At 43.0% G+C, this 27,566-nt stretch overlaps 1 protein-coding gene across 1 annotated transcript; it reads right to left on the bottom strand.

The window, feature by feature from the left end:
• Positions 1–226: 226 nt before the first annotated feature.
• LOC147309268 (protein NLRC3-like) lies at positions 227–27,566 on the bottom strand. The gene is made up of 11 exons (XM_086271054.1): positions 27,429–27,566; positions 25,927–26,056; positions 25,033–25,134; positions 23,937–24,015; positions 22,532–22,733; positions 20,577–22,377; positions 17,188–17,361; positions 16,007–16,180; positions 6,765–6,938; positions 4,288–4,334; positions 227–4,139 (listed from the first exon to the last, which is right to left on the bottom strand). The coding sequence occupies exons 2-11, from the start codon at positions 26,043–26,045 to the stop codon at positions 3,607–3,609; spliced, it is 3,405 nt and encodes a 1,134-aa protein (XP_086127180.1). The 5' UTR covers positions 26,046–26,056; positions 27,429–27,566; the 3' UTR covers positions 227–3,606.

The raw sequence follows: 27,566 nt of genomic DNA, 5'->3' as shown, positions 1-27,566 counted from the left end.
TTACCGTGGTGACAGCTTGGATGTGTTTCAGTCCTGCCTGGTTAACAAATTTCCCACGTGTGGGACTAATAAAGGTTATCTTATCTTATCTTATCACTGCAGGAATCTTTCACATTTATTACAGGTAATAACTCTGATTTTTCTGTGTGTTATGAACTAAATGTATCCTGATACACACAGAGATGGATGAGCAGAGGTCACATGATGAAAGAACAAACATGGAGTCTTTGATTGATTTAGATATTTATTGATGAATGCAAACAAACCTGACACTGAACCATCGTCCAGCAGAACAAACCTGATCACATGACCTGCTGACCCAAACAGTGCAAAGCTCCATGGCAACAACAACAAACAGCCTCACATATGTTAACAGAGGCTGTTAGAAGCACAGAGTCTTTACAGTCTTTCTCCTGTTTGGACACAGATCTCTGCACATCTTCATCACAGTTCCTCACAGACGTGCAGAGTGTGTGGATATCAAAGCTAAGTTTCCACCATGTTTGTAGTCTGTACTGGGACTCATGGAGCATCTCTCTATGAGCACTCAGTGCTTTAAACAGTGAGTCCCAGTTTAACCAGCAGCCTTCACACCACACATCACACAGACATGGAAACTTCAAACCTCAGACTGAAGACACCATCAGAAATAAACAGATTGTGATGAAGATGAAGAACTGCAACAGTTTGCTGTGGTTTCTTCTGTTCCTGTCAGAAATAAGAGTCTGGCAGCACTTTGCTCTCCTTCCACATGTTTAAGGAGGAAGTGAAGAAGAGCGAGTGAGTCGTCTTCCTCTGTGGGCCCAACATCAGGCAGCAGCCACGTATTTTTAAAAACCCAGCACACTGCTTCAGAAACACTGAGTCAGGTGACCAGAGTCATGTGATCAGTGAGGTCTTCACTCAGGACGTCACTGCTTCAGGACCTGATTCAGAGGTTTATGAGGACGTGGATCATTGGTGCTGATGTTGTGTGAGAGCTGGTGAACCATGGGGAACATAAATAACAACCAGGCCATCAGCAGTTCTACCCCCAGCTCTAAAACCTACATAATACACTATACATATAGTTATATAGGTTATAGTATGTTGTATATACACGTAGCTGAAGCAGTTTCATTTGTAGCTTCACGCTGCACTTCACATGTTTGTCCACCAGATGGCAGCACAGAGGCCTGTGTTGGAAAGCTTTGAGTAACCAACCAGGAAATATCTGTGTGTAAAAACAGCAACACAAGAATCCAGGATGAAGACAAGAAACTCAAAGCTCACAAAACAGGTGGAGCTAATTTTGTGACGTGTTTCTGTAAAAACACCACAGAAGTGAATCATCAAAGTTTCCATGTGAGCTGATGATGCTGCTGCAGAGTTTCTGTGAACCTCCTGTGACCCCGCCTCCTCATACAGAGACATCTGATTGCTCTTCAAACTGCATCACGTGGACACATGTGATTGTGTGTTGTATTGATCCCAATGCTGGTATCAGTCCTGGATCAATAACACTGGATGGATGCGTTCAGCATGGAGCCCTGAGCTGTGTTACAGACAAACATGGAAACTGACAGGTCTGTGTCATTCACAGTCTGTAACACTTCTAAACAACAGAGGCTGACTCAAGTGCCTCAGAGCCAGGCACGCTCACATCACAGCTCTCTAAATAAGCCAGTTTCAAAATAAGAGCTGAAAGCTGTGTTTGCTTGTGTTAGCTTATTATTGTGGAGACTAACATTCAGTGATCATGTGTTCAGACTCATAATGATTACTCTCAGAAATCCTGATCTTTGTATTTACTGTGTGTTGGATCAATAACTGAGATTCATGGTATCACACAGCTGTGCTGCTGCTGATGTCAGCACATCTGGAACAATACGAGGTATCTGCTAGCAGACTGAGCAGGACGTGAGACCTGTGGACTGTTTAAAGCTGTCCCTCCACAGCTCACTCAGACCTGATCCACACCTCAGTGATATTCTCTGACTTCCTCAGTAGAGACAGAAACCATTCAGATCTGGGACCATCAGCTGACTGATGATGTCACACAGACTGTGTTTTTCAGGAACAGTGATTCTGATGTGAGCCTGCTAGCTGACAGCAGACCTGATGAAAGCACATGTTCACATCTGTGAGGACAGACTGGACTCTTTGACTGCACCTTGGTTCTCCTCAGAGGTCTGTACAGGAGCATGTCCACCCCCACTGAAGATCTCAGTCACTGTGAAACATAGAAAGCTGCTTGTGTGGCCTCTGCCTCACATGTAGATACAGCTACAGGTTTCTCTGTCAGTCAGACTGAAACAGTGTCCTGATGCTGCATCATTCAGCTCTGTGCCCCAGTCAGCATCACTGGGAGCTACCAGTGTTTCTGCCCTTTTCCTGTAACACTACACTCAGCACAGGCTCAGCTGGTATCCAGTGTTGGACTTTGGCTTCAGCTGCTGTGATAGATCCTCTAACATAGATCAGCTCTGCTACATCTTGTTAGATAAGTGCAGCTGCTGTCATGTCCTGATGTTTCTCTGGCTCAGCAGCTTCTCCATCAGAGGTTCACATGGAGCTGATCCAGTATCTCCAGTAACTGTGTTCTGTGCCTCACTGGTTCATCCTTCTGTCTGTGTGACGTCAGTCAGATGTTGAAGTTAAACTCTGTAATCTTCACTGTGTCACAGAGTTCAGTGAGTCCCGTTATTCACAGTATCAATCAGATCATCAGAGAACAGCTGATCAGCAATCAGTGGTGCCAACAGCGCCTCCTGTGGTGAGAGGATGCAATAATGCAATGTAGCATTTTTCCACTCAACACTTGCAGTCATGGAAACTGTCTGTTGGATCTGTGTGACGTTGCTTTCTTGGTTAGAGTTCCTCACAAATGTCCAGATGATTCTTCTAATGAGGCGTCGACCATGTTTGCAGCTCTTTGGAAGAAAACGTCGCCCTTTGCCATCCTTACTTTTCTTTGACTTCTTCAAATGCAGCTGAACTCCAGCTGGTATTTTCTTGGACTTTGCAGCTGTTTCTGGTCATCAGTTCATTCCTGCAAACCTCTGAAGCTGAACAACAATGATGCTGCATTGCTGGCTGATCCCAAAAGGTTGATTCTGTTCATCTGGACGTTTTCAGAAACGTTTGCTCACTGATCAGGTGACTTCTTCAGTCTCAGCTGACTGCAGCTTTACAAGCTTACAAACAGCACATTTGCACAATGACTGAAAGCAGCAGCACCTGATATATATGATACTAATATAATACATATACATATATAATCCATACTAATGATGAAGGAACTGAGCTCACAGTCCATTGTTCATTCAGTGAACTACTCAGTTTATTTTGGGCCTCAGAAATGCTCACTCTGTTTGTACATCACTGTCAGCAATAGACTCATTCTGCTGTGTGGACAGGAACACATGTGACATCACTTCCTGTTTGTTTGTGACTGAAGAGGAAGAAGTTTACAAGGAATCATTTAGAAGAGTTTCAAACATCAACTGATTGAATCCATGAATGTGAAAACGTGTTTGTGAGTGAAAGAGACAGACATGTACAGACTGAACTATCTGTTCAACAGTCAGAGTGTTTCTGTAACAGGAGACACTCTTTACACTCCACTCAGCACAGGGACACTGAGCCACCACGACCGACCCATAAACCAGGATAAAGAGTTTGAGTGAATGTGGTGTTGAAGGTGTGGAGGTGGATCAGAGTGTCAGAGGAGACTCTGTAGAAGGACAGAGTGCCAGCAGGACAGTCCACATACACTGCTGCTCTGTTAGAGACAGAGGAGGAGGAGGAGGAGGAGGAGATGGATGTGTAGCTGTTATTGTGCCTGACAGACTGAGGACCATCATCAGAGCAGACCAGACTCCAGGATTGATCATTGATTCCAAACACACAGTCATCTCTGCCTCCTTTCCTTCTGATGCTTCTGTAACTCACTGATATATCAACGTCTCCTCTCCACTCGACCTCCCAGTAACAGCGACCAGTCAGACCATTTCTACACAGCAGCTGATGAACATCAAATCTGTCTGGATGATCAGGATATGACTGAACCTCCTCCACACGTGTCACCTTCCTGTTGTTGTCAGACAATTGGAGCTTTGTGTACACTGTGTTTGTGTCGATTGTGAGTTGACAGGAATCTGATGGAGAGAACAAACACAATCCAGCTGCAGTTATTGATCCATCATCTGTTCATTGATTGACACTTTGATGATGACTCCTGACATGATGAAGATGGTTGAATGTGTGCTGCTTTGTTTTCATGAATCCCATTAAAAACACACTTACACTTCCTCAGACCTGGTCTCAACCATCGGACTCCAGCAGGCTCCACCCTGAAAGGAGGAGGGGGGTCAGAGCAGCACAGTCAGCATGCACACATGGACATTACATGGCTCTCACACACACACTGTTACACACTGAGCTCAAAGCTCGGCTCCACTGTTTTATTCAAAGAAATCTACATTTATTTATCAGCACATTTAAAAACAGCTTGAGCCAAAGTGCTGCACAGAGTAGAGAGAAAATAGGAAACATACACAGTAATGACTATAAAGACTGGTCAGGATTGAAAGCTACAGAGTACAAATGTGTTTCCAACCGGCTTTTAAAAACGTCCAGTGTTGGTGACGACCGGATGTGAAGGGCGACTGTTCCAGAGTTTGGCTGCAGCCATCGATAAAGCTCACCTCTGTTTTTACGTCTAGTTCTGGTCAGAAGCTGCTTATCTGCAGACCTGAGGGCTCCACTTGGATTCTTTTGTTAAAGAGAGATAAGATGGAGCCAATCCATTCACAGATTTAAAGACAACCAGATCTGGAAGTGGATTCTACCACGTACTGGTAACCAGTGGAAACAGCTGGAAAAAGCTGGTGATGGGTCGTCTAGCACAGACCCACCGCTGGAACCAGACAATTGATGAGGGAGAGAACTGTGACAGCGCCGTTCCTTCACTTGACCTCAGTCGCTCTCGTCTGCTCCCTCGTAACACTGCTCTTTATTGAGGTCACATGAATATGCACAAGTTCATTAACATGTGACGTCTTACACAGGTATGAACAAAGAGTACCAGTCTGTGCATAGCGTGTGTGTCTGTGTGTGTTCCAGATGTGACCCTGTGAAGACTCCCCAAAGCTGGTGCTAAGAGTCCAGCGGTCCCCCTAACAAAGGGCTCTTATACTTAACCAGACACAGAGCAGGTGTTCTCCTAAACCATAAATCAGTAAGAGAAGGTACGACCTCTCTCATGACCTTAAGGTGTGTGTGCATGCCAGAGCACTCTGGAAGGCACACAGAGTCTTTACAGACTACTGAGGCTACGTCCACACGTACACGGGTATTTTTAAAAACGGAGATTTTCCGTTTTCGTTTTAAAAAATAATCCCGTCCACACATAAAGGCAGAAATGAAGGAAAACGCTGCCAGGAACATGCCAAAGCAGCAGGTGGCGCTATATTCCTAACCTGTAGAAATGTTGGCCAATCAGAAGTCTAGAAGCCTCGGTGGGAAAAAGTAAACAAAGCTGGGGCATAGAAGCAGAACCGAGTCGTATGTGTGGAGGGACAGTAACTGTGTGTATATGTAAGCATTTAAACACTGCAGAGAGTAGAATTAACAGTAACAGTATTGTAGAAATTCATTTCACCCAAACAATAACGTGGCGCACAGTGTGACGTCAAAAAAGGCGCACACCTTTGACGCTGCGTTTTCTGCGTTTTCTCCGTTTTTCTCGTCCACACGTAAATGCAAAAACTGAGTTTTCGAAAATATCCACCCTGGTGGATATTTTTGGTGGATAGCTAATAACAGCAGTCTATTTAGCAGTAGCTGCTCACGTTGTTATAAAGTAAAGGAAAACGATATGAGCATTAGGTTCTAATGCGTATCTGCCTTGAATTAGACGTAGGTGCTAATGGCAGCCTACTTAGCATTAGCAGCTCAGATTGTTGTAATGCTAGGGTAAGCATTACAACAATGTTGTAATGCTTACCCTAGCATTACAACATTGTTGTAATGTTAGCATTAGCCGTTCACATTGTTAAAAAGTAAGTGTTAGCATTAGTGCATAATGCTAATTCGCATCAAATTAGCGTTAGTTAATAACGGCAGCCTATTTAGCATTAGCAGATAATGTTGACCTTGGCCCACTGGAAAAGTTAACAACTAAAGATTTAGGAGTGTTTCTCGATAGCTCTTTCTCATTTGAGAAACAAATAAATTCTGTTATTAAAACCAGCTGTAAGGTTTATATTGTTGATTGTCATTTATGCTTAGAAATATTTACTCATATATGCTTAGAGTTCTATAATCGATTGCATAATGATAGAGGTTTGATCCTTAGGCTACGTCCACATGTACCCGGGTATTTTTGAAAACGCAGATTTTTCTATGCGTTTGCACCTTTCGTCCACACGTAAACGGCGTTTTTGGTCACTGAAATTGGTTCGTCACTGAGATTTTTAAAAACTTAAGTTACAAAATGTTGTCTCTGTCCAAATATTTATGGACCTAACTGTAGGTCTACTTTTAAGGAAACTCTCAACATGACTTATCAGTTATCATTAATGTTCCTGCAAACAGACTCCTTGGAGACCCCCTACATAAATATCCACGTACTATCCAGCTAGACTAGTGTGTCTGTCCCTGAAAATATTCCTGCATGTGTGATTGTTCATGTCTCATCTGCAGGAAACAAACAGGAAGTGAGTGAAGGACACAGGAAATGTTTCCAGCTTGTCCTCCTCTATCAGACATTCTCTCCATACCTGAGAGTGTCCAGTCTCCAGCCTGGATCCTTCAGTCCAGACGACAACAGCTTCATTCCTGAGTCACCTGGATGATTGTAGCTCAGATCCAGCTTTCTCAGATGGGAGGGGTTGGAGCTCAGAGCTGAGGCCAGAGAAGTACAGCCTTTCTCTGTGATCAGACAGCCTGACAGACTGCAGACACACAAAACAACAATCTATCTTTTAAAGATCATTTTCTGTTTGTCACAATAACATCTATCCATTTACATCCATTCAATGTAACTTTATTTAAAAGTGACAATTCCCAACAGACAACAACAGTCGTCTGAAGCTGTTTAACAGTGTAAGGCCTCCAATATTAGAGAGAAAGCCCCAAAAACCAGACAATCCACTGTGTGCAGCACTTGGTGATGGTGGGAAGGAAGAACTCCCTTTGACACAACGATCCTCCCAGTGAAAACAGGCTCCTGGAGGAGAATCTATCAATCAATCTTTATTTATAAAGCACTTTTCATACAAAGATATAGCACAAAGTGCTTTACATGGTTAAAAGCGCCCCCCCCCGCCCTCCAACTCACTCCCCACACTCTCATTAACATAAACGATCATGGATACATATCCCCCCCCCACACACACACACACACACACACACACACACACACACACACACACACAAAGAGTAAAATTGGGCTGGGCACACATGAGCCAGGTGAGGAAACACTATCACAGGGAGCCGGTTACAGACTGCAGCCTCCAGGCTGGGCACACAGCATATAATATAAATAGAATAACAGGATAGAATAAATAAGCATAAAATAAATAAACGCTAAGTAAAAGCTAAATTAAAAAGGTGGGTCTTGAGCCTGTTCTTAAAAACATGTACGTTCTCTGCGGCCCTGAGCTCCTCCGGCAGGCTGTTCCACAGACGAGGACCATACCACTGAAAAGCTGCCTCTCCGTGAGTATGTGTCCTGACTTTAGGGACAATCAAAAGGCCAGTACCAGAGGACCTCAGGGTCCGCGAGGGTTCGTATGGTAAAAGCAGATCTGAGAGATAAGAAGGCCCAAGACCATTAAGACATTTAAAAACCAATAAAAGAACTTTAAAATCGATCCTGAAACACACGGGGAGCCAGTGCAGCGATTCTAAAACCGGTGTAATGTGGGCCCGCCCTCTGGTCTTCGTCAGCACACGAGCTGCCGAGTTTTGCAAGAGTTGTAAAGGTGAAATATTCTTCTTAGGAAGACCAGAGAGCAGGGCATTACAGTAATCAATGCGACTGGTAATAAAAGCATGCATCAGCATCTCCGTGTTGGCCCGAGAGAGAATAGGGCGACTCTGGCTATATTTTTTAGATGATAAAATCCAATTTTGGTTACATGTTTAACATGTGGGATAAAACCAAGCTCAGAGTCAAAAATAACACCCAGGTTTTTCACTTGTAGCGAAGGACATAGTGAAAATGCCTCTAATTTAGACAAGAGTTTCTCTCTCTGAGCCTCAGGACCGACAATTAAAACTTCAGTTTTGTCCTGGTTAAGCTGTAAAAAGTTTTCTGCCATCCAAGATCTTATATCCAAGACACAGTTAAAAAGGGCATCCATTGGTCTGGTGTCATCAGGAGACACGGAGATGTACAGCTGCGTGTCATCAGCGTAACTGTGGACGTTCACTCCATGCCTCCTGATGACACTGCCGAGAGGCAACATATACAAATTAAAAAGTACAGGGCCTAGAACCGACCCTTGAGGCACACCACATGTCATTTTATGGATCTTAGAGGAGCATGTATCCATACTCACCATAAAAGATCTGTCAGAGAGATAGGAAGTGAACCAGTTGTGTACAGCACCAGAGAGGCCCACCATGTGTTTTAGTCTGTTTAAAAGAATAGCGTGGTCTACTGTATCAAAGGCTGCGCTTAGATCCAGTAGCACCAGCACTGAGAGCTTTTGGGCGTCCCAGTTACATCTAAGATCATTTAAAACCTTTAGGAGAGCAGTCTCTGTGCTGTGGTTCACCCTAAATCCAGACTGGAATATCTCCAGGATCTGTCTATCATTGAGAAAATCATTAATCTGAGTAAAAACAAGTTTTTCTAAGACTTTACTTAAAAATGGTAAGTTGGATACAGGTCTGTAGTTATTAAAATCATTACAATCCAAATTGCTCTTCTTCAGAAGGGGCCTCACCACCGCCGTTTTAAAGGCAGCAGGGAAGACACCCAACTGAAGAGAACAAAGCTCAGCTTCAAAAAAATCTACCATGACTGGTTGCAGGGTGAGGGGAAAGAGAAGAGATGAGCTCAGAGAGACACAAAAGTTAAGGACATGCAGTCGTGACATATAAAAGCATCAGGAGTGAAAAGAGGGGAGTGGAGAAGAAAGCAGAGCATCATCAACAGCCTGAGCCTATAGCAGCATAACTAAGGGATGGTTCAGGGTCACCTGATCCAGCTCGAACTATAAGCTTTATCAAAAAGGAAAGTTTGAAGCTGATCTTCAAAGTAGAGGGTGTCTGTCTCCTGAACTCAAACTGGGAGCTGCTTCCACACCAAGTCCAACATAGCTAGGCTGAGTCGTTAGATTAGTCCAAAGTAAAGTCAGAAAGTCATTATTTGTGTCACATTTTAGTGGAAATGTACAACAACTGTCCAAAAGTTATTTCTAAATCTGATATTAAACAGTTTAAATGGTGAAAAAAGCTGTAAAGAAAACAGAGTCAATAAAAGCCTCTTTACAGGGTCACCAGTTTAAAACTCAGACATTTAAACTGGTGATTCTCCTTCTCTGCTCCATTTCCTCTCTAGACTTCCTGTTCCTAGGAGGGATTTGATTGGCTGAACGTCCTTTTAGCCTTTCTTTAGTTCTTTGGGTGCTAATCAAAGAGGAAAACACACGCGTCATGTGACGTGACATAAGGAGCGCTCTGATTGGTTGGGATTGACAAACTATGGTGCTGTTTGCAAGCTTAGCTTTGCAGAGGCAAGAAAATCTCTTGGGATGCTCCACAGTGACGTTTCCACACTTTGGAGCTTCTGAAGTGCAGATGTTTGGAAACGCTGCTCCAACGTGTGGTTCAAACACTCAGATCACGTGACCTCAGCTGCCACAGGTGGCATACCTGCGGCTTCCATGTTAGCATGTTAGCTCCAACAGGTGGTCAGTGTGAGAGCAGAAGATGATATCAGTGACATCCAAACAAGGAAGGAAGAGACTGTTGAAGGCAGCGAGCTGTGACTGCTGTGAACAGTGTCCTCACACTATTTTCTCCCTGTGTCAACATACATGAGGCTGCTTCAGCTGCAACACACCACAAACACCTTTATACAACTAAATATACTGAGAGCACACTGCTGTGGTTGCTGTGGTAACATCCATATATCCAGCTGTTTGGGGCCGAGTCTGCTTCCTCATCCTTGGTTCAACCCTCAAAGTTTGATGCGTTTTTTTGAGATTTGGTTTTATTTGTTGTTCTATACACTGTGAAACAAAGCTAGAAGCCCCTGTGGTTCAGCGGGGGACTCAAACCCAGGACCCAACCTGCTCCAACAACAGTCAGAGGATTTTATTAAGTCTCATTTTCTGTTCATTAGGAAAACATCAATAATGAAGAGCACATGTTTATAGAGGCACATTCAGACCAATGACAACAGTCCATTCACACTGACCTCCACCTTTTTAAATGTGAGTAAACACATCATGGTTCTGGTGCTGACGTGGTATCAGGGACAGGTGATGATTTTGAACTCAGTCTGAGGTTTGATTACACTGAACCTGCACTGCTTTCTCCTGTTTATGACACATTTATACCCAAAGTCTCAGCTGGATAACAAAGAACGAGGAGAAACACATTTGTTGAGAGAATTGTTAACAAATGTGGTGAGAGTGTTGTAATAGTTACAGACAGAACTATGATTTATTTATTTAAATGCATTCCAGGACGTTTTTTACTCACGTTATGTCGCTTCCACGATGTTATTTTTCTCTCCTACAACGTACGTTACAATTACATTAGCATGACCATTTATCCAAATTAGGCGATGACGTCATTCAGCGACTTCCAGCAACTTTTAGGACAGCCAATAGCAATTTTCCTTACTGAGGAGTTGGCAACACTGCTAGGAGCAGTGGGTGGATGGCAGCATCATCATGAAGGATCAGTGAGAATAAATCATCATCCACAAAGAAAACCAGTCTGAGTGTCTGACGCTCTTGTTAGAAAGACGCAGTCGCAGCTTGTGGGTGCAGTTAGCTGGTTTGCTAGTTAGCTGGTTTGCTAGTTAGCTGGGAGCTAACTCACTCGAACATTTAATGCTAAACTGTCTAAATTGTGTGAGCAGCATTCATTGCTGCTCTGTGTTACTCTCCAGCCTCTCTTTAACTTATTCCTCTCAGTTTTTTTCCTCCTTACAAACTAGAAAACCTTCTTTTTCAGCTTCTCCTCCACACTCAAGCTGTGGCTAAGGTGCTACCAGCACGCATGCTCGGTGTGTCCAAATTCATGGGCTGCTTCCTCCTGAGCCGCATTTGTAGACCGATAACGTCACAGCAACGCGCCGAAGGCTGTCCAAATTCGTGGACTCCTCCGAATGCAGCCGACAAATGCGTCCTCCTTTTCCCCGAATTTGAAGGATGGGTCGGGTGTGTCCTTCGTGGCCCACCATATCCCAGAATTCATATTGCGGCCCAGCCAAACTCCAGTTTCTGGTAATGTTTATTAAACTCCACCGAGACAGCAGTGACGCTAATCAGAAGGCTAGACCGTCCAATTTCACGGCCGTTTACTTCCGGCCTACCCGACCTTCTGAGGACCCGGCCCACGTAGACCGCGAAGGCCGGGTGCTCAGGAGGAAGCAGCCCATGAATTTGGACACGACCACAGTCTTTCTCACTCAACAGTTACACTCGTCACCCAGACTAACACCACTCCACATGTTCACAACTAGGAGGCGCTAAAAGACCACATACAGTGAGATTATCAATAAATGTCTGCTGTGTCTGACAGTGACTTGAGTTTTTACTAACTGGCTACATGAGCAGGATTAGCTGCAGTGCTATCTTTGTAAAAGAGACTCAGCATTAGAACCAAACAGAAACATTTCTACTTTTTCTGCAGCACCAGCTGGATGCATGGAGCCTAAACTCCAGTGACAATGAGACACATACAGTGTGACTGCTGTGACTTTACAGCTGGGCCTCATTCACTGACATTAGTCAGATATGACTGACTCTAGGGTTGCAAAATTCCCGGAATTTTCAAAGATGGAAACTTTCCATGGGAATAAACGGGAATTAACGGGAATTTATGGGAATAAACTGGGAATTTTCAAAATTGAAGGTTGGCTCTTCTTAGGGAACTTAAATATAGTTGAGCAAAGTATATTTTAGCATAATATTGACAAAAACAAACAAATGCAATTCAAATACACTTGAATATCCATGCCATTCCTTAATCACATGTACAGAGCACATGCTTGCTGCATGGCTATTGAGACCACCTACTGGCACTGTGCATGCCTCCATCACATGTACACATGGACCACACTTTTGAGCCTGAAGGACAAAGAGTATTGAAGGCACACATTTGAGCCTGTGGACTTAACAAGTGAGGTAAGTTTTGATGATATTATGGGAAAATATATTCATTAAATGTTTAAATTGTGAATATCACAAAAAATGTATTAATCCTATAGATAGCAATCTGATAAGATGCTAAATAAAATGCTAGCATCTGTTAGATGCTAAATAAGCCATAGCTAGTATAACATAAAGAAGATGCTAGCTTCCTCATTTGGCTGTTTTGTTTTGAAGATCATTCCAGTTGTTTAGCTAGCCTTACTATTTATATCTGTTTATTATCATATTGCAATTGTATTATTACGATCTCTTGCATTGCATTAGCATTTTTACAAGCTCTTGTTTTATTTTACAGAAAAATGCCACATGCGCTATGTGTGGAGACATTTTACACCAGCTAATGTGCAAGGGAAACCTGTATATATGTGTAAATATTGTGATAAGACGTACGTGAAGAATGCCACAAAAATGCAGCAGCACATTGCAAAGTGCAAAAAAATTCCTCAAGGCCCAACACATGCAGCAGCCAGGAGTTCCACTCAAGGGGAAAATGAATCTGTTTCAGCTGTATCAGAGTCAGATACCCACTCATCAGCTCCTGGTCCCTCTGGCATCGGAGGATTCTTTGATTTTATGGATGACACTAGCCAGAAAAACGCAGATGAGTGTTTCGCTCGTGCAATCTATGCAACTGGCTCACCCCTGATGCTGACATCCAATGTGTACTGGAAGAGATTTTTGAATGTTCTCCGACCAGCATACATTCCCCCAACCAGACATGCATTGTCTACTCATCTACTGGATGAAGAGTTCAGTCGAGTTCAAGCAAAGGTGAAACAGACCATTGACCAAGCTGACTGTATTTCAGTCATCACTGATGGATGGTCCAATATCAGGGGACAAGGAATTATTAACTACATAATCACCACTCCTCAGCCTGTGTTCTACAAGAGTGTAGACACAAAGGAAAACGGACACACAGGCCAATACATTGCAGATGAGCTAAAAGTGATCATCAATGACCTTGGACCAGATAAAGTTTTTGCACTGGTCACTGACAACGCAGCCAACATGAAGGTTGCCTGGGCACATGTGGAGGAGACCTACCCACATATAACTACTATTGGCTGTGCAGCCCATACACTAAATCTTCTCCTAAAAGACATAATGGCACTAAAAACAATGGACACTCTGAATAAGAGAGTGAAGCAAGTTCTGAAATATGTTAAAGGCAAACAAGTAACTTCCGCTACATTTCTGTCAAAGCAAAAGGAAAAGAACAAGAGTACTACACTGAAGCTTCCCAGCATAACGCGATGGGGTGGTGTTGTTATCATGTTTGACAGCCTTCTGGAGGGAAAGGAGTCTCTGCAAGAGATGGCCATATCCCAGTCTGTAGGCATCGACAGTGACATCAAGAAGGTCATCTTGGATGATGTGTTCTGGGAAAGAGTATCTAGCAGCAGGAAAATCCTCAAACCTATTGCAGCAGCAATAGCGAAGATAGAGGGGGATGGTGCCATCTTGTCAGATGTCCAGTGCCTTTTTGCAGAACTCAAAGAAGAAATCCAGACAATTCTGCCCACTTCCCTACTACTGAAAGCAGAGGAAACGGCTGTGGTCAAGTCATTGGAACAGCAGAGGGAGCATGCACTGGCTTCATGCAGCCAGTGCATGCAACAGCATACATGCTGGACCCCAAATATGACAAGGGCATACTTTCTGGGGAAGAGATCAACGGTGCCTATGCGGTCATTACAGCCATGTCTGACCACCTGGGTCTCGATAAAGGCAAACTTCTAGGCAGTTTGGCAAAGTATCGAACAAAGCAAGGCCTTTGGAAAGGGGATGGAATATGGCAGTCATGCCAGCACATATCTGCAGCCACCTGGTGGAAGGGACTATGTGAATCTGAGGCCCTTGCACCTGTAGCCTCCATCCTCCTCCAAATCCCACCATCATCAGCCGCCTCCGAGCGCAACTGGTCACTGTTTGGCAACACCCACACAAAGGTTCGCAACAGGCTCACAAATGTGAGAGTGGAAAAGCTGGTCGGCATTCGGGCAAACCTACGGCTCTTTGAGCCTGACACAGAGCCATCCTCAACAAGGCTGGAAAGTGACACTGAAGAGGAAGACTCAGAGTTGGATGCTGAGGAAGTGGACATGTTGTTGGATGATGATGAGGTCCAGGAAGAGTCTATTGACTGAGCAAAAATGAGAAAAGAGGATTGCTTGAAGGAAGATTTGCATGTTTAATGGGACGTTTTGGAGGATAAGTGGCATTTTTCATTTAACCTTTTGAATGGGACTTTGTGGAGATTTTTGGACAGGGGGCATTTTTGAATGAGCGGGGTTAGGGGATGGTAATATTGAACTCAACATTTCTGTTTTTATTCATCCATGAAACAAGTTATTGAAACGTGTTCTATTCTACTGTACTTACAAATAAATCTGTTGAAATATCTGTTGAAAACATTTTGCATGGAGGTTTTCTTATGATTTCTGTTTATATTTATGCTTGGAAATAATATATTCCCAGTTAGTTCTCCTAAATTCCCATTAATTTCCATAATTCCCATTATTTCCATGGAAAGTTTCCAATATGGAATATTTCCAAAATTCCCAAGCTTAACTTACCATGGAAATTTACCAGAAACTTTTTGGAAATTTACCGGAAATTTTCCACCCCTTTGCAACCCTAACTGACTCTATATCACACTTAAAGCTTCCTGTAAATGAAAGAATCAGTGAAAACGAGGCACTTCAGTTGATTTTAAACAAAAACTCTGAACATAACCTGATCCAGACCAGGTTATTGGTTCAGCATCAGTAACCATGGTGATGTAGCCAGGTAAACACAGAGACAGACAATTTATGCTCACAATCACACATCTCCAGTTAACCTTGCATGCATGTTCTTGGACTGTGGGAGCAAGAGTACCTGAAGACAACCCACATAGACCACACTATCTCCCCTATTTACAGAATTATAATCTAATTAGATGATAAAGTAATAAATTATTTGGTATTTTAATAAAAATACATTTTAGCAATAGTTTATAAGTCAACAATTATAGTTTTAAAAAAAGTGACAAATCAAACAGTCAATAAATCTTCTACAGCTGAAACTAATGTAGACAATGTCGGGGGAGGAAGTAAAAGTAAAAACCAGAGACGATAACTACCAAAATAAAACGGGAAGTGAATAACATTCAAGCTCACTTTAAGCTCAACAGTCAAATTCAGTTTTATATTAATCTATTGTTTTGAATTTTTGTTTACATTTTATGTTTAAGTGAGGCAATGAGTCATATCACTATGACCAAATATATATTTCATCTTTTCAGTCAGAAATAATCAATTGATCATATTTTTATTACTAAAATTTTCTGAAAATCAAATTCTGATATCTGAACAAACAGCTCTGTAAAAACCTTCAGAATATAGGAATCGAACTAGAAGGTTTGGTGGATGAAGCACTGCTAAAATAAAGAATTTGGACTCAGAGGAGCAGATGGGACATTTCATTGCAAATGAAAGACAGAAAGTGAACAAATATCACTAAAAACCCCAGACGCTAATTTCTACATTAAGACTTTTTTCAAATCAATTGACTGTTTATGCAGTAATAGAAATCAGGTTTAACATGATCATCGGTGGAACATTTTAAATCCTGACCTGAGAGTTTCCATTTTACAGCGTGGACTCTTCACTCCAGCAGACAGAAACTTCACTCCTGAATCCTGCAGGTCAGAGTTACTCAGGTCCAGCTGTCTCAGACTAGAGGACTGGGAGCTGAGAGCTGAGGACAGCGCTTCATAGCCTCTCTCTGAGAGCTTACAGTGACTCAGTCTGAAAAATGACACATAAACATTAAACACTGTTATTAAATTGCAATGAGGGTGCACTAAAGAGTTTTTAGATTTTTTGCAATAAATCCTGTTTATTGCAACACTAGGTCAACACTAGGGCTGCACAATTAATCGTTAGAAAATCGCGATCTCGATTCATACTTGTGTGCGATCTCATTTCCAAATGACAACGATTTAAAAAAAAAAAAAAAAAAAGACGACGATTGTACCGCATTTTGATCCGGGACGTACTCTGCATGAAAACAAGCGCTCACTCTTCCTGCTCAACAAATGACAAGGGCGGAGCCTTATACCACGTGATACAGAAGCTGTGCCGTGTGATGCTAAAATTAGCAGGAAAAAACAACGGAGAGCACGTCAGGGATGACGAGAAAGTGACAGGAGAAAATCCGTCCCGGTCAACCACCCAAACACCAATAACGGGAACCTTATACAGCGCTTCCCTATACCCGTCGAACTCGCGCAGGCACAAAGAAACTACGGAGGCTATTACTTATCACCTGACCAAAGATATGGCTCCATCAACACTGTGCAAAACGAGGGATTTAGGAAAACGATCAACACCCTAGACAAACGCTACACAGTGCCGTCCCGCAACTATTTTTCTATTGTTGCACTACCTGCTCTGTACACGCAGCGTCGAGCAACGGTGGAGACGGAATTTCAAGCAGGACAACATTTTGTTGTTTTTATGTTTATTTATTGTTTTTATGTTCAGTCTCAACTGTTATGAAGTTGATGTGCAGTTAATAAGTGCAATAAATATTTATACTGGAAAAGAGAATCGTGAGAGAATCGTGATCTCAATTCTAAGCCAAAAAATCGTGATTCTCATTTTATGTAAAATCATGCAGCCCTAGTCAACACTAAGAGATGACACTAACATAAAACTATTACAGAAGTTTAACTGACTTTTTTCCCCATTTAGTGGCTTCTTATTGGTTAATTCTGTCAATTCATGAAAAGCACAACATAACTTGATCTCACCTCAGAGTATTCAGTTTACAGTGTGGACTTCTCAGTCCTGCAGAAAGAAACTCCACTGCTGGATCCTGCAGGTTGTTGTTACTTAAGTCCAGCTCTCTCAGTGTAGAAGACTGGGAGCTGAGAACTGAGGACAGAGCTTCATACCCTCTTTCAGAGAGATCAGGGACACTCAGCCTAAAAAACAAAAACAAAATAAAGACATAATCTGAAAAATTGTCATTTGATAACAAACTGTTTGTGATTAATTTAAATCACTTCTTGTGTTGAACCTTTGAAAGAAAGACAAATGTCAGTGTGCATTACTATTTATGGCTAAAAAACGTTTTAGTTTAAAAATGTTCCCTGTGTAAATATAAAGACCTGGAACTTGTTCATTAAATGCTAAACAAAAACAAGTGATGACTCATTCTGTGAACAGGTGACAGTAGGGCTGCACGATTTTGCATAAAATGAGAATCAAGATTTTTTGGCTTAGAATTGAGATCACGATTCTCTCACGATTTTCTTTTCCAGTATAAATATTTATTGCTAGGGATGGGTACCGGTGTCCGGTGCCATGATGGCACCGGTTCTGACATAAACGGTAGTAACCAGACCGAAAAGCAGCGCACATTTCGGTGCTTTATTTCGGTGCTTTATTTTCCTGAGCTGTGATACACTTCTAGCCAATCATTTTACGTTTCCGAGGATAGTAGGCGGGCCCAGGTACGTACGTTCTGTTAGAGCAGAGCTACAGATTAAAAATGTCCAAGGCGAAGCGGTCAAAGTCTGGCTGTACTTCACAGCAAAAGATGCAAACTCAGCAGCAACAAGTGCTTTAAGCTGATACTGTGATACTGTCAAAGGAGGTAACACCTCGAATCCGATGAAACACCTGGCGACGCATAGCGTTTTTTTTAAAAGCCCAGAAATGCGCCGTATTTGATAGCTTGCTGCGAGACCTCACACCGAGCGCATCTACTGCGGGTGTGGTGCCTGTTATCGACCCGGAGTTAGAACATCCCCCAAAAACCCGAAGAATAGAGTCCTGGCCCCTAGCCCTGCCAGTGTAGCAGAAATGATGAGGATGATGATGCAGCAGCAGCCGTTCTTCTCTGCGTGAGTAGCTTAATGTTGTTCGTGTGTAATTTACGTTGAGTAGGCTAACCACGTTATTACATTAATGCATGTAAGGTGAACTAGCAAACACCATCATAGCTACATGCGGCTGTCTTCTTGTTTGATGGCAGATACTCCCTTCACCCTGGCCAAAAAGGCTAAAATGACCAAAGAAAAAGTGGAAAACAGTTAAACATGAGAGGTTTTTGGACAAAGTTTGTGTTTTTTCCATTGTTTAAGCTTCCAGCCAAGAGTGATGCCATATATGCCCCATAGCTGCAGAAAAGGCTAACATTGTTATCTTTTTACAAAAAAACAGCTGAGCATGAGAGGTTTTTGGACAAAGTTTGTGTTCTCCATTCTTTAAGCACCGTTTGAGCACCGTTTGAGCACCGGCACCGTTTCAAAAGTACCGGTTTGGCACCGGTATCGGATAAAACCTAAACGATACCCATCCCTATTTATTGCACTTATTAACTGCACATCAACTTCGTAACAGTTGAGACTGAACATAAAAACAATAAATAAACATAAAAACAACAAAATGTTGTCCTGCTTGAAATTCCGTCTCCACCGTTGCTCGACGCTGCGTGTACAGAGCAGGTAGTGCAACAATAGAAAAATAGTTGCGGGACGGCACTGTGTAGTGTTTGTCTAGGGTGTTGATCGTTTTCCTAAATCCCTCGTTTTGCACAGTGTTGATGGAGCCATATCTTTGGTCAGGTGATAAGTGATAGCCTCCGTAGTTTCTTTGTGCCTGCGCGAGTTCGACGTGTATAGGGAAGCACTGTATAAGGTTCCCGTTATTGATGTTTGGGTGGTTGACTGGGACGGATTTTCTCCTGTCACTTTCTCGTCATCCCTGACGTGCTCTCCGTTGTTTTTCCCGCTAATTTTAGCATCACACGGCACAGCTTCTGTATCACGTGGTATAAGGCTCCGCCCTTGTCATTTGTTGAGCAGGAAGAGTGAGCGCTTGTTTTCATGCAGATTACGTCCCGGATCAAAATGCGGTACAATCGTCGTTTTTTTTTTTTTAATCGTTGTCATTTGGAAATGAGATCGCACACAAGTATGAATCGAGATCGCGTTTTTCTAATGATTAATCGTGCAGCCCTAGGTGATAGGCAAGACTGTAAGTATGTAGCAATGAGAGGGAAGGCTGGCTCATATCCTGGTGAGTGAGGGTTAGTTACTCTAGGAAAAGGTCAAGGTATGATTGAGAGATTCTGGGAGACTGAACCAGTGAAATGGAAATTCGTTCAATTAAAGCAGATATAGTGATTAGTCCTTCCATCAGTCGTCCACAAAGCAGTGAGATAAAGTCTCAAGTCTCATTCTGCACAGTGTAAATGTCAGTGTCCTCCGGGTCCTCACTGATCATTGCATTCTGTCACAAATTGTCATGGTTCACAGACTGTGTACAGTCGGAAATCAAAGTGCACGACATTGGAGAGATTGAAAAACAATCAAGCATGCAGATCTAACAACAGGAAACCAGAAGAAACACGAGGAATATAATTGATTCAGCAGCTGCAGATCCTTGGAGCTGTACTGGTGAGGCAGATTGTAACATATAGAAGTGAACTCATCTTCAGCTGAGCAGTGCACTGATGCAGAGCAATAAGACCAGAGGAGCAATGAGGGAGTTGATCACCTACGGCTCCATCACAGTCTTTGAACGTCTTCAGTCAGTACAGAATCATGCTGCGAGGCTTTTAACCAGCACATTAGACTGGACATTACTCCAGTTTAATCTCTTCACACTGGTAACCAGTTCATTTTAGGCGTTATTTAAAGTTTTAGTCCTTACTTTTAGTCCCAGTTTATGTTTCTGACTTTCTACAATCCTACAGCTCTTCTCACATCTGAGATCTTCCAGTCAAAGGCTTTTACTGGTCCCACTAACTCATTTATTCAGACTCTAGTATTCAGAGTGGCCTTTAACTAGTTTTAGGCTGTATGATGTTCAGTGTTTGCTGTTTAATGTTTTTATCTTCTGTGTTTTTATTGCCTGTTTCTATTGTAAAGCACTTTGTGGTTTTTGACCTGTGAAAGCTGCTGTATAAAGAAATTTACTTACAGGATGATTCTGGACGTGACTTTGATAAAAGCTGACACCCAGATATGTTTAAGACACTCTGACATTTACTGCTGCCATCAAACATTAACTATAATATACTGTATTTAGTGCTGATGATCATGTAAAAAAATATGTTTAAGTTTTTAAGGGTCCATCACACATGATACTGTTTATGTTATAAATAAAGCCTGATCACATGTTTACTCACAGAGCTTTGTTGGAGGCTTTGATCACTGGCAGCAGCCTCAGAAGAGCCTCCTCTGAAGCAGAGTATTTCTTCAGGTCAAACACATCCAGATCTTCTTCTGATGACAGTAAGATGAAGACCAGAGCTGACCACTGAGCAGGAGACAGTTTATCTGTGGAGAGACGTCCTGATCTCAGGGACTGTTGGATCTCCTCCACTAGAGAACGATCATTCAGTTCATTCAGACAGTGGATCAGATTGATGCTTTTCTCTGCAGACAGATTCTCACTGAGCTTCTCCTTGATGTACTGGACTGTTTCCTGATTGGTCTGTGAGCTACTTCCTGTCTGTGTCAGCAGACCCCGTAGGAGAGTCTGATTGGCCTGCAGTGAAAGACCCAGGAGGAAGCGGAGGAACAAGTCCAGGTGTCCATTTGGACTCTCTAAGGCCTTGTCCACAGCACTCCGGTGGAGAGATTGAAGTTTTGGTTTGTTAAATAATTTAGATTTCTTGGAGGTTGTTTGTTGTTCTTCCAGCAGATTGAGTCCAGAGTTGATGAAGGTCAGATGGACATGAAGAGCAGCCAGAAACTCCTGAACACTCAGATGGATGAAGCAGAACACCTTGTCCTGGTACAGTCCTCTCTCCTCTTTAAAGATCTGTGTGAACACTCCTGAGTACACTGAGGCTGCTCTGATATCGATGCCACACTCTGTCAGGTCTGATTCATAGAAGATCAGGTTTCCTTTCTGCAGCTGATCAAAAGCCAGTTTTCCCAGAGACTCCATCATCTTCCTGCTCTCTGGACTCCAGTGTGGATCTGTCTCAGCTCCTCCATCATACTTGACCTTCTTCACTTTGGCCTGAACCACCAGGAAGTGGATGTACATCTCAGTCAGGGTCTTGGGCAGCTCTCCTCCCTCTCTGGTTTCCAGCACATCCTCCAGAACTGTAGCAGTGATCCAGCAGAAGACTGGGATGTGGCACATGATGTGGAGGCTTCGTGATGTCTTGATGTGGGAGATGATCCTGCTGGCCTGATCCTCATCTCTGAATCTCTTCCTGAAGTACTTCTTCTTCTGTGGGTCAGTGAACCCTCTGACCTCTGTCACCATGTCAACACAATCAGGAGGGATCTGATTGGCTGCTGCTGGTCGTGTGGTTATCCAGAGGCGAGCAGAGGGAAGCAGTTTCCCCCTGATGAGGTTTATCAGCAACTCATCCACTGAGGTGGACTTTCTAGGGTCAGTTAGGATTGTAGTTTCGTGGAAGTCCAGAGGAAGTCGACACTCATCCAGACCATCAAAGATGAACACAACCTGGAAGTCTTCAAAGCTGCAGATTCCTGCTTCTTTGGTTTCAGTAAAGAAGTGATGAACAAGTCCCACCAAGCTGAACTTTTCCTCTTTCAGCACATTCAGCTCTCTGAAAGTGAATGGAAATATGAACTGGATGTCCTGGTTGGCTTTGTCTTCAGCCCAGTCCAGGCTGTATTTCTGTGTTAAGACTGTTTTCCCAATGCCAGCCACTCCCTTTGTCAGCACTGTTCTGATTGGTTCATCTCTGCCAGGTGAGGCTTTAAAGATGTCTTCTTGTCTGATGGTTGTTTCTGGTCTGTCTGGTTTCCTGGATGCTGTTTCAATCTGTCTGACCTCATGTTCATCATTGACCTCTGCAGTCCCTCCCTCTGTGATGTAGAGCTCTGTGTAGATCTGATTCAGGAGGGTTGGGTTTCCTGCTTTAGCGATGCCCTCAAACACACACTGGAACTTCTTCTTCAGGGTGGATTTAAGGTTACGATGACAAACAGCAGCTGGAAGTTCTGAATAATAATAATAAAAATACAACTTCAACAATCATATTTTACAAATCGCTGACGACATTTTCTGACCCACTGAGAAATGACTGAACACACTGGTGTCATGAGTGTCTCATTTATCTAACAGCTTAAAACCTTAAGTAAGAAATCCTCTTACGTCTCTGCAGACGGTCAGCCAGCTCCTCCTGCTTCATTCTCCTCAGGAAGTCCACTGTGATCTTCACAAATGCCTCTCTGCTGCTCCTCTGCTCATCATCCTCCCTCTGAAACTCCAAGCACTGGGGCTTATTTGGATTCAGAGCCTTCTGGATCTTCTTCAGCTCGTTCTTCACAAACGTGATGATGTTGTCCTCCAGCAGCTGGAACAGAATATTTATGAATGACCCACCACTCTGAACTTCAGTCCACACAACATCCACTTCTTTACAATCAAGAAGCATATCATCCACGATCTCCTCACCAATTATAAGTTTGACTTTATCTGATTAACTGAGAATTTCTCCACAACTCCACGGTCCCAAAACGCTGATTCTGTTCATATGAATGCAGCGATTTCAGTGGGAGAAACATTTCACTGGTGTTCAGAGCTGAACTACCAACAGGTTGATGATCAAAGCCAGAAACTTGGAGATGTTATAGGTGACAGAGTTGATCATACAGACAGCTGGTCTTAAAGGTTCACTCTGTTTACACATACAGATCAGTATTTAAGGTTTGACTCTCATCATCCACTGGAGCACAAACTGGGCGTCATCAGGACGCTACAACACAGAGCGAACGCCATCCCCACAGACACAGCAGCCAGGGAGGCAGAAGAACATCACATCAAGAAGGTCCTGAGGAAATGTGAACCAGCTGACCAAACACATCCTGCTGCAGGATGTTAACATAGCAGCACACTGATGATCCACTCACTGTGAACAACACATTTGGACCTGATTTGCTGCTCTGGTTTACACGTGTGTGTAACTCTTAGAGCTGATTGGCTGCTTTTTATGGGGGCTGGGTCTTTGGAAAGTGAGCAAACCACAGTTTTAGTAACACACCCTGAACTGCACACTTTAACAAACAACATGAGATTTTAACTGTAATGTAAAAATCCTGTGATTCACTGTTATTAAGCACAAACACATCTATGGCCCCGTTTCCATTAGTAGCTGCTCAGATCGACTCGCCACAGGTCGCCACGACTGGACTGGATCCACTGGTTTCCATTACACCACCTAATGTGGTCGTCTCAATACAGCAGAGTGTTGACTCACATCATTAGTAAGTGCTAATGCTGCTAATTTCCATCATATTTGTCATTTATTTCTCAGAGTTATTGAAGAAACAGTTATTCAGCTTCATTCCCACTGATCTCGACTACAAACTGTTTCACTTTGGTTTCTGTTTAAAGCCTCGATGTTTAAAACGTTTCCCTGTGATCACATTTGCACCGTCTGATTTCAAAGTTTGTTTCTTTTGGTCATTTAGTCCACAGAGTCCTTGGTGTTCTGAAAGGGACCTATAAACAAATGTATTAATATTAATAATAAAGTAGTTGTTGTACATGTACAGACCATAAACATGGAGTCCAGCTGTGTTTGATGCTGCTGGGCAGACTGACCACTGGGACCCTCTGAGCTCTGCTGCTCCACTCTGTGGATGAACCATGGACACACACATGAAGCCACTTTCATTATTAAAATGTGAATTTAGCCTCTAAAAGCTGTGTTCAGTCAGTGTTGCTGCTTCCCTGTGTCTGACCTCACGTATGTGCTTCTGAAAGAACTGTTAAAAATCCCGTAAACACTTTTTAACCTGTGAAAAAACCTTTTCAGAACAGTTTAAGCTGTTATATGTTGAACTCTTGGCTGACATCATATTAAATGTGGCGATCGTGGCTCAAGAGTTGGGAGTTCGCCTTGTAATCGGAAGGTTGCCGGTTCGAGCCCCGGCTTGGACAGTCTCGGTCGTTGTGTCCTTGGGCAAGACACTTCACCCGTTGCCTACTGGTGGTGGTCAGAGGGCCCGGTGGCGCCAGTGTCCGGCAGCCTCGCCTCTGTCAGTGCGCCCCAGGGTGGCTGTGGCTACAATGTAGCTGCCATCACCAGTGTGTGTGTGTGTGTGTGTGTGAATGTGTGGATGACTGGATGTGTAAAGCGCTTTGGGGTCCTTAGGGACTAGTAAAGCGCTATATAAATACAGACCATTTACCATTTACCATAAATGCTGTGGACTCAGAATATGATGTCACTCAAGTTTACATGTGTGTGAAGGCAGACGAGTCAGTACTTTGGTGATACAGTGTAAAGCTGCACTGATTTCCATGAACAGCACTGTGGTTCAGTGTTGTCCTGATGGAGTAACAGCAGCCAGTATGATCCAGGCTTTAGCTGCTGGGTCTCTGTGTGACCTCTCAGACTGTTTAACAGATCAGACACAAAGAGCATCAGAGCTGTTCTTTAAAGACAAACATGAACCCACTCAGGTCACACTTTCCCCACAGATATGAGCATCACTGTCCTCAAACAGCAAATGACCAAGTCGAACATTTGGATCTTTTCTCTTTCATTGTTTTCTTTTTAATGAATCTTTGTAACAATCTGAGGATGTTTCAGGTCATATTTATCCAGGAAACACAAACATGTAAAGGAGTCATCACAGCTCTCTGACCTCGTTGCTCCAGGTTCACCACTGAAGTCTGGAGGGTCACCTTTGGACCGGTCACTCCTCACAGACGGACAGCTGGACCCTGCAGACTGTGACCTCTGACCTCTGCAGACACAAACATGATTGAAGCAGCTGTGATCACACAGACTGCAGATAATGCAGCTGTTTCCTGTCAGTAACATCCTCTTAGCATATAACCCCAATTTTAGCCTCTTTACACTGGCTCCCTGTCCCCTACAGGATCCAATTTAAACTCTTACTTTTTGTTTTTAAGTCACTCAACGCCCGAGCCCCCCCCTACTTGTCAGAGCTCCTCTCTGCCTATGCTCCAGGAAAACCCACGAGATCTAGTTCAAAACTATTGTTGTCCATTCCACGGACTAACCTCAAATCTCGTGGTGATAGATCCTTCTCTGTGGCAGGTCCCAGACTTTGGAATAGTCTCCCCTTTAATATTAGATCTGCTCAAACTCTGGAGCAATTTAAATCTTTACTAAAGACACACTTTTACGCTCTGGCTTTTAACACATTATGACCCAAGCATTTTGGATTTATCTGAATTAGTTAGTATTGTTTCAATTCTTCTATTCTATTGTTTCTATTGTTATTATTGTATTACACTGTAGTTTTTAATTTTATTGTTATTGTTAAGCACTTTGTGCAGCATCGGCTGTTGGAAATGTGCTATATAAATAAATCTGACCTTGACCCTTGACCTTGACCTTAGATTAGAGTTCAGCTTTTTACAGGAAAACTGGACAAAACTGATTTTTGTTACAAACTCATTTTCATTTCCTCTCAGCTCACAAACACAGTCAGACAATCAACCAGAGTCAACACTGATTATAATGTCAGTGCAGAATTATTTCTGTTACTCAGTGAGTTCAGCTCTCTGACCTCGTTGCTCCAGGTTCACCACTGAAGAATGGATTTTGATCTTTGGACCAGTCACTCCTCACAGACGGACAGCTGGACCCTGCAGACTCTGCTCTGTCCTCCTCTTCCTCCATCATCATCTTCAGTCAGTCTGAGAGGTAAACCACAAACACTCAGTGAGTTCACATTAACAGGAGTAACCGAGTTACAGTCGCTGACCTCTGACCTGTCATGTGACCTAGAAACCAGGTCAATATGTCTGTAGGTTCAGTCATCCAGGTCATGTGATCTAAGGAGCTTGGAAAGAAAAGAGACGTCTTTAAGTTTCTGGAAGACGTTTCATCCGAGAAACTTCTTCAGTTTTAAAACCAAACGGTGGAGAGTCCCAGATATTTAAACCTGAGACGGAAAGAAAGCATGTCGCTGACCCACCACTGATCATGATCAATGGTGGGTCAACAATATAAACACTTATTTCAAGGATGAAACTGTGAGTCTGATCACTTGAGCACAAACATCTGGAGCACAGACATCTGGAGCACAGACATCTGGAGCACAGACATCTGGAGCAGCATGTCGATGCTGTTGGTTGAGATGCTGAAGACTGAAGTCCAGGCAGCTCCAGCAATGATCCACTGATGTGGTTTTATTCCACGTATGAATGTTGTTATTGACAGAGATGAAGTTACTCAAAAAAGTCATTATTACACATATTACACAGAACACTTTAATTAAAAGTAATGGAGTATGTTACGTCATTACTCCTCATAACAGTACTTTCATGTTACTGTGTAAAATGAGCTGAAACACTGTCTCATAATCACCATAATCTAAAGCTGAGGTACAGCCCCACACACCAACACAGATCCTGATGAGGTCACGTGATGTTTCTCTGAGTGTTTATGAATACAAATCAAAGATGAAACAGCACAAAGACACTTCAAAGTGATTCTACTGTAGAAACATGAACAGGTAGAAACCTGCAGCCTGACTGCTCATCACTTTGTTACCTGTTCAGGTTCAGCAGCAGCAGCTCACTTTATCACGGTGCTGGTCTGGGGTCAGTGTTTACTCAGCTTTAACATCACTCTGGGTTCTTGGCTAGCTTAGCGTTAGCTTAGCTTTAGCTTAGCGTTAGCATGCTGTCAGGTGTCTCGTGTGGTGTGTAAATATTAATCACAGTGACAGTAAAGGAGGTAAAGGGCTGTGACGTCATCACGTACGCTGCGTCCTCTGAGTGAACTCACAAAGTACAAACTACAAGCACACAAACACGAACGTAGCTCAGAGTGGCGGACACACTCGGCCTCGTTGGTCCAGCTGTGAGTCCGTTACCGTGAACTATGGAGCGGCAGATTTGTGCTGAACTAAGCTGCACACAGCTGATGTTAGCCAGGAAACATTACACACTGACTTTAATACAAACACACACAGTTTGTTGTGTGAAGAACTCAAACATGAGCTGAACAAACAGTAAAGTTCCTAAAGACAAACTGTTAAAGGAGGAAACAAAGCAAACTTACAGTTTCTTCACACACCAACAACAAGCGCCACTCCACGAAGTTCAGGAAGTGAAAGTAAACTTTCAGCCTAATGCGGCGTTTGAAGACAATCAGGGGCTTTGAAACACTATGCTGCGTTCAGGTGCACCTCAGAAACTC

Source organism: Aulonocara sp. 'chitande type north' Nkhata Bay, linkage group LG18 (genome assembly GCF_057382095.1).
Source record: "Aulonocara sp. 'chitande type north' Nkhata Bay isolate Kocher_YH1m ecotype deep benthic linkage group LG18, A_spYH_male_GT1.1, whole genome shotgun sequence".
In the NCBI taxonomy this organism is placed as follows: domain Eukaryota; kingdom Metazoa; phylum Chordata; class Actinopteri; order Cichliformes; family Cichlidae; genus Aulonocara; species Aulonocara sp. 'chitande type north' Nkhata Bay.
Note: the sequence above shows the minus strand (reverse complement) of the source record. Positions and strands in the feature narration are given on the sequence as shown.

Coding starts and splice junctions, on each gene's coding strand:
- LOC147309268 (XM_086271054.1), bottom strand. CDS start 26,045: ATGATGATGGAGGAAGAGGAGGACAGAGCAGAGTCTGCAGGGTCCAGC. Junction 22,378..22,531: donor GGCTGACCGTCTGCAGAGAC/GTAAGAGGATTT, acceptor ATTATTATTCAG/AACTTCCAGCTGCTGTTTGT. Junction 4,140..4,287: donor GAGACCAGGTCTGAGGAAGT/GTAAGTGTGTTT, acceptor TCTCTCCATCAG/ATTCCTGTCAACTCACAATC.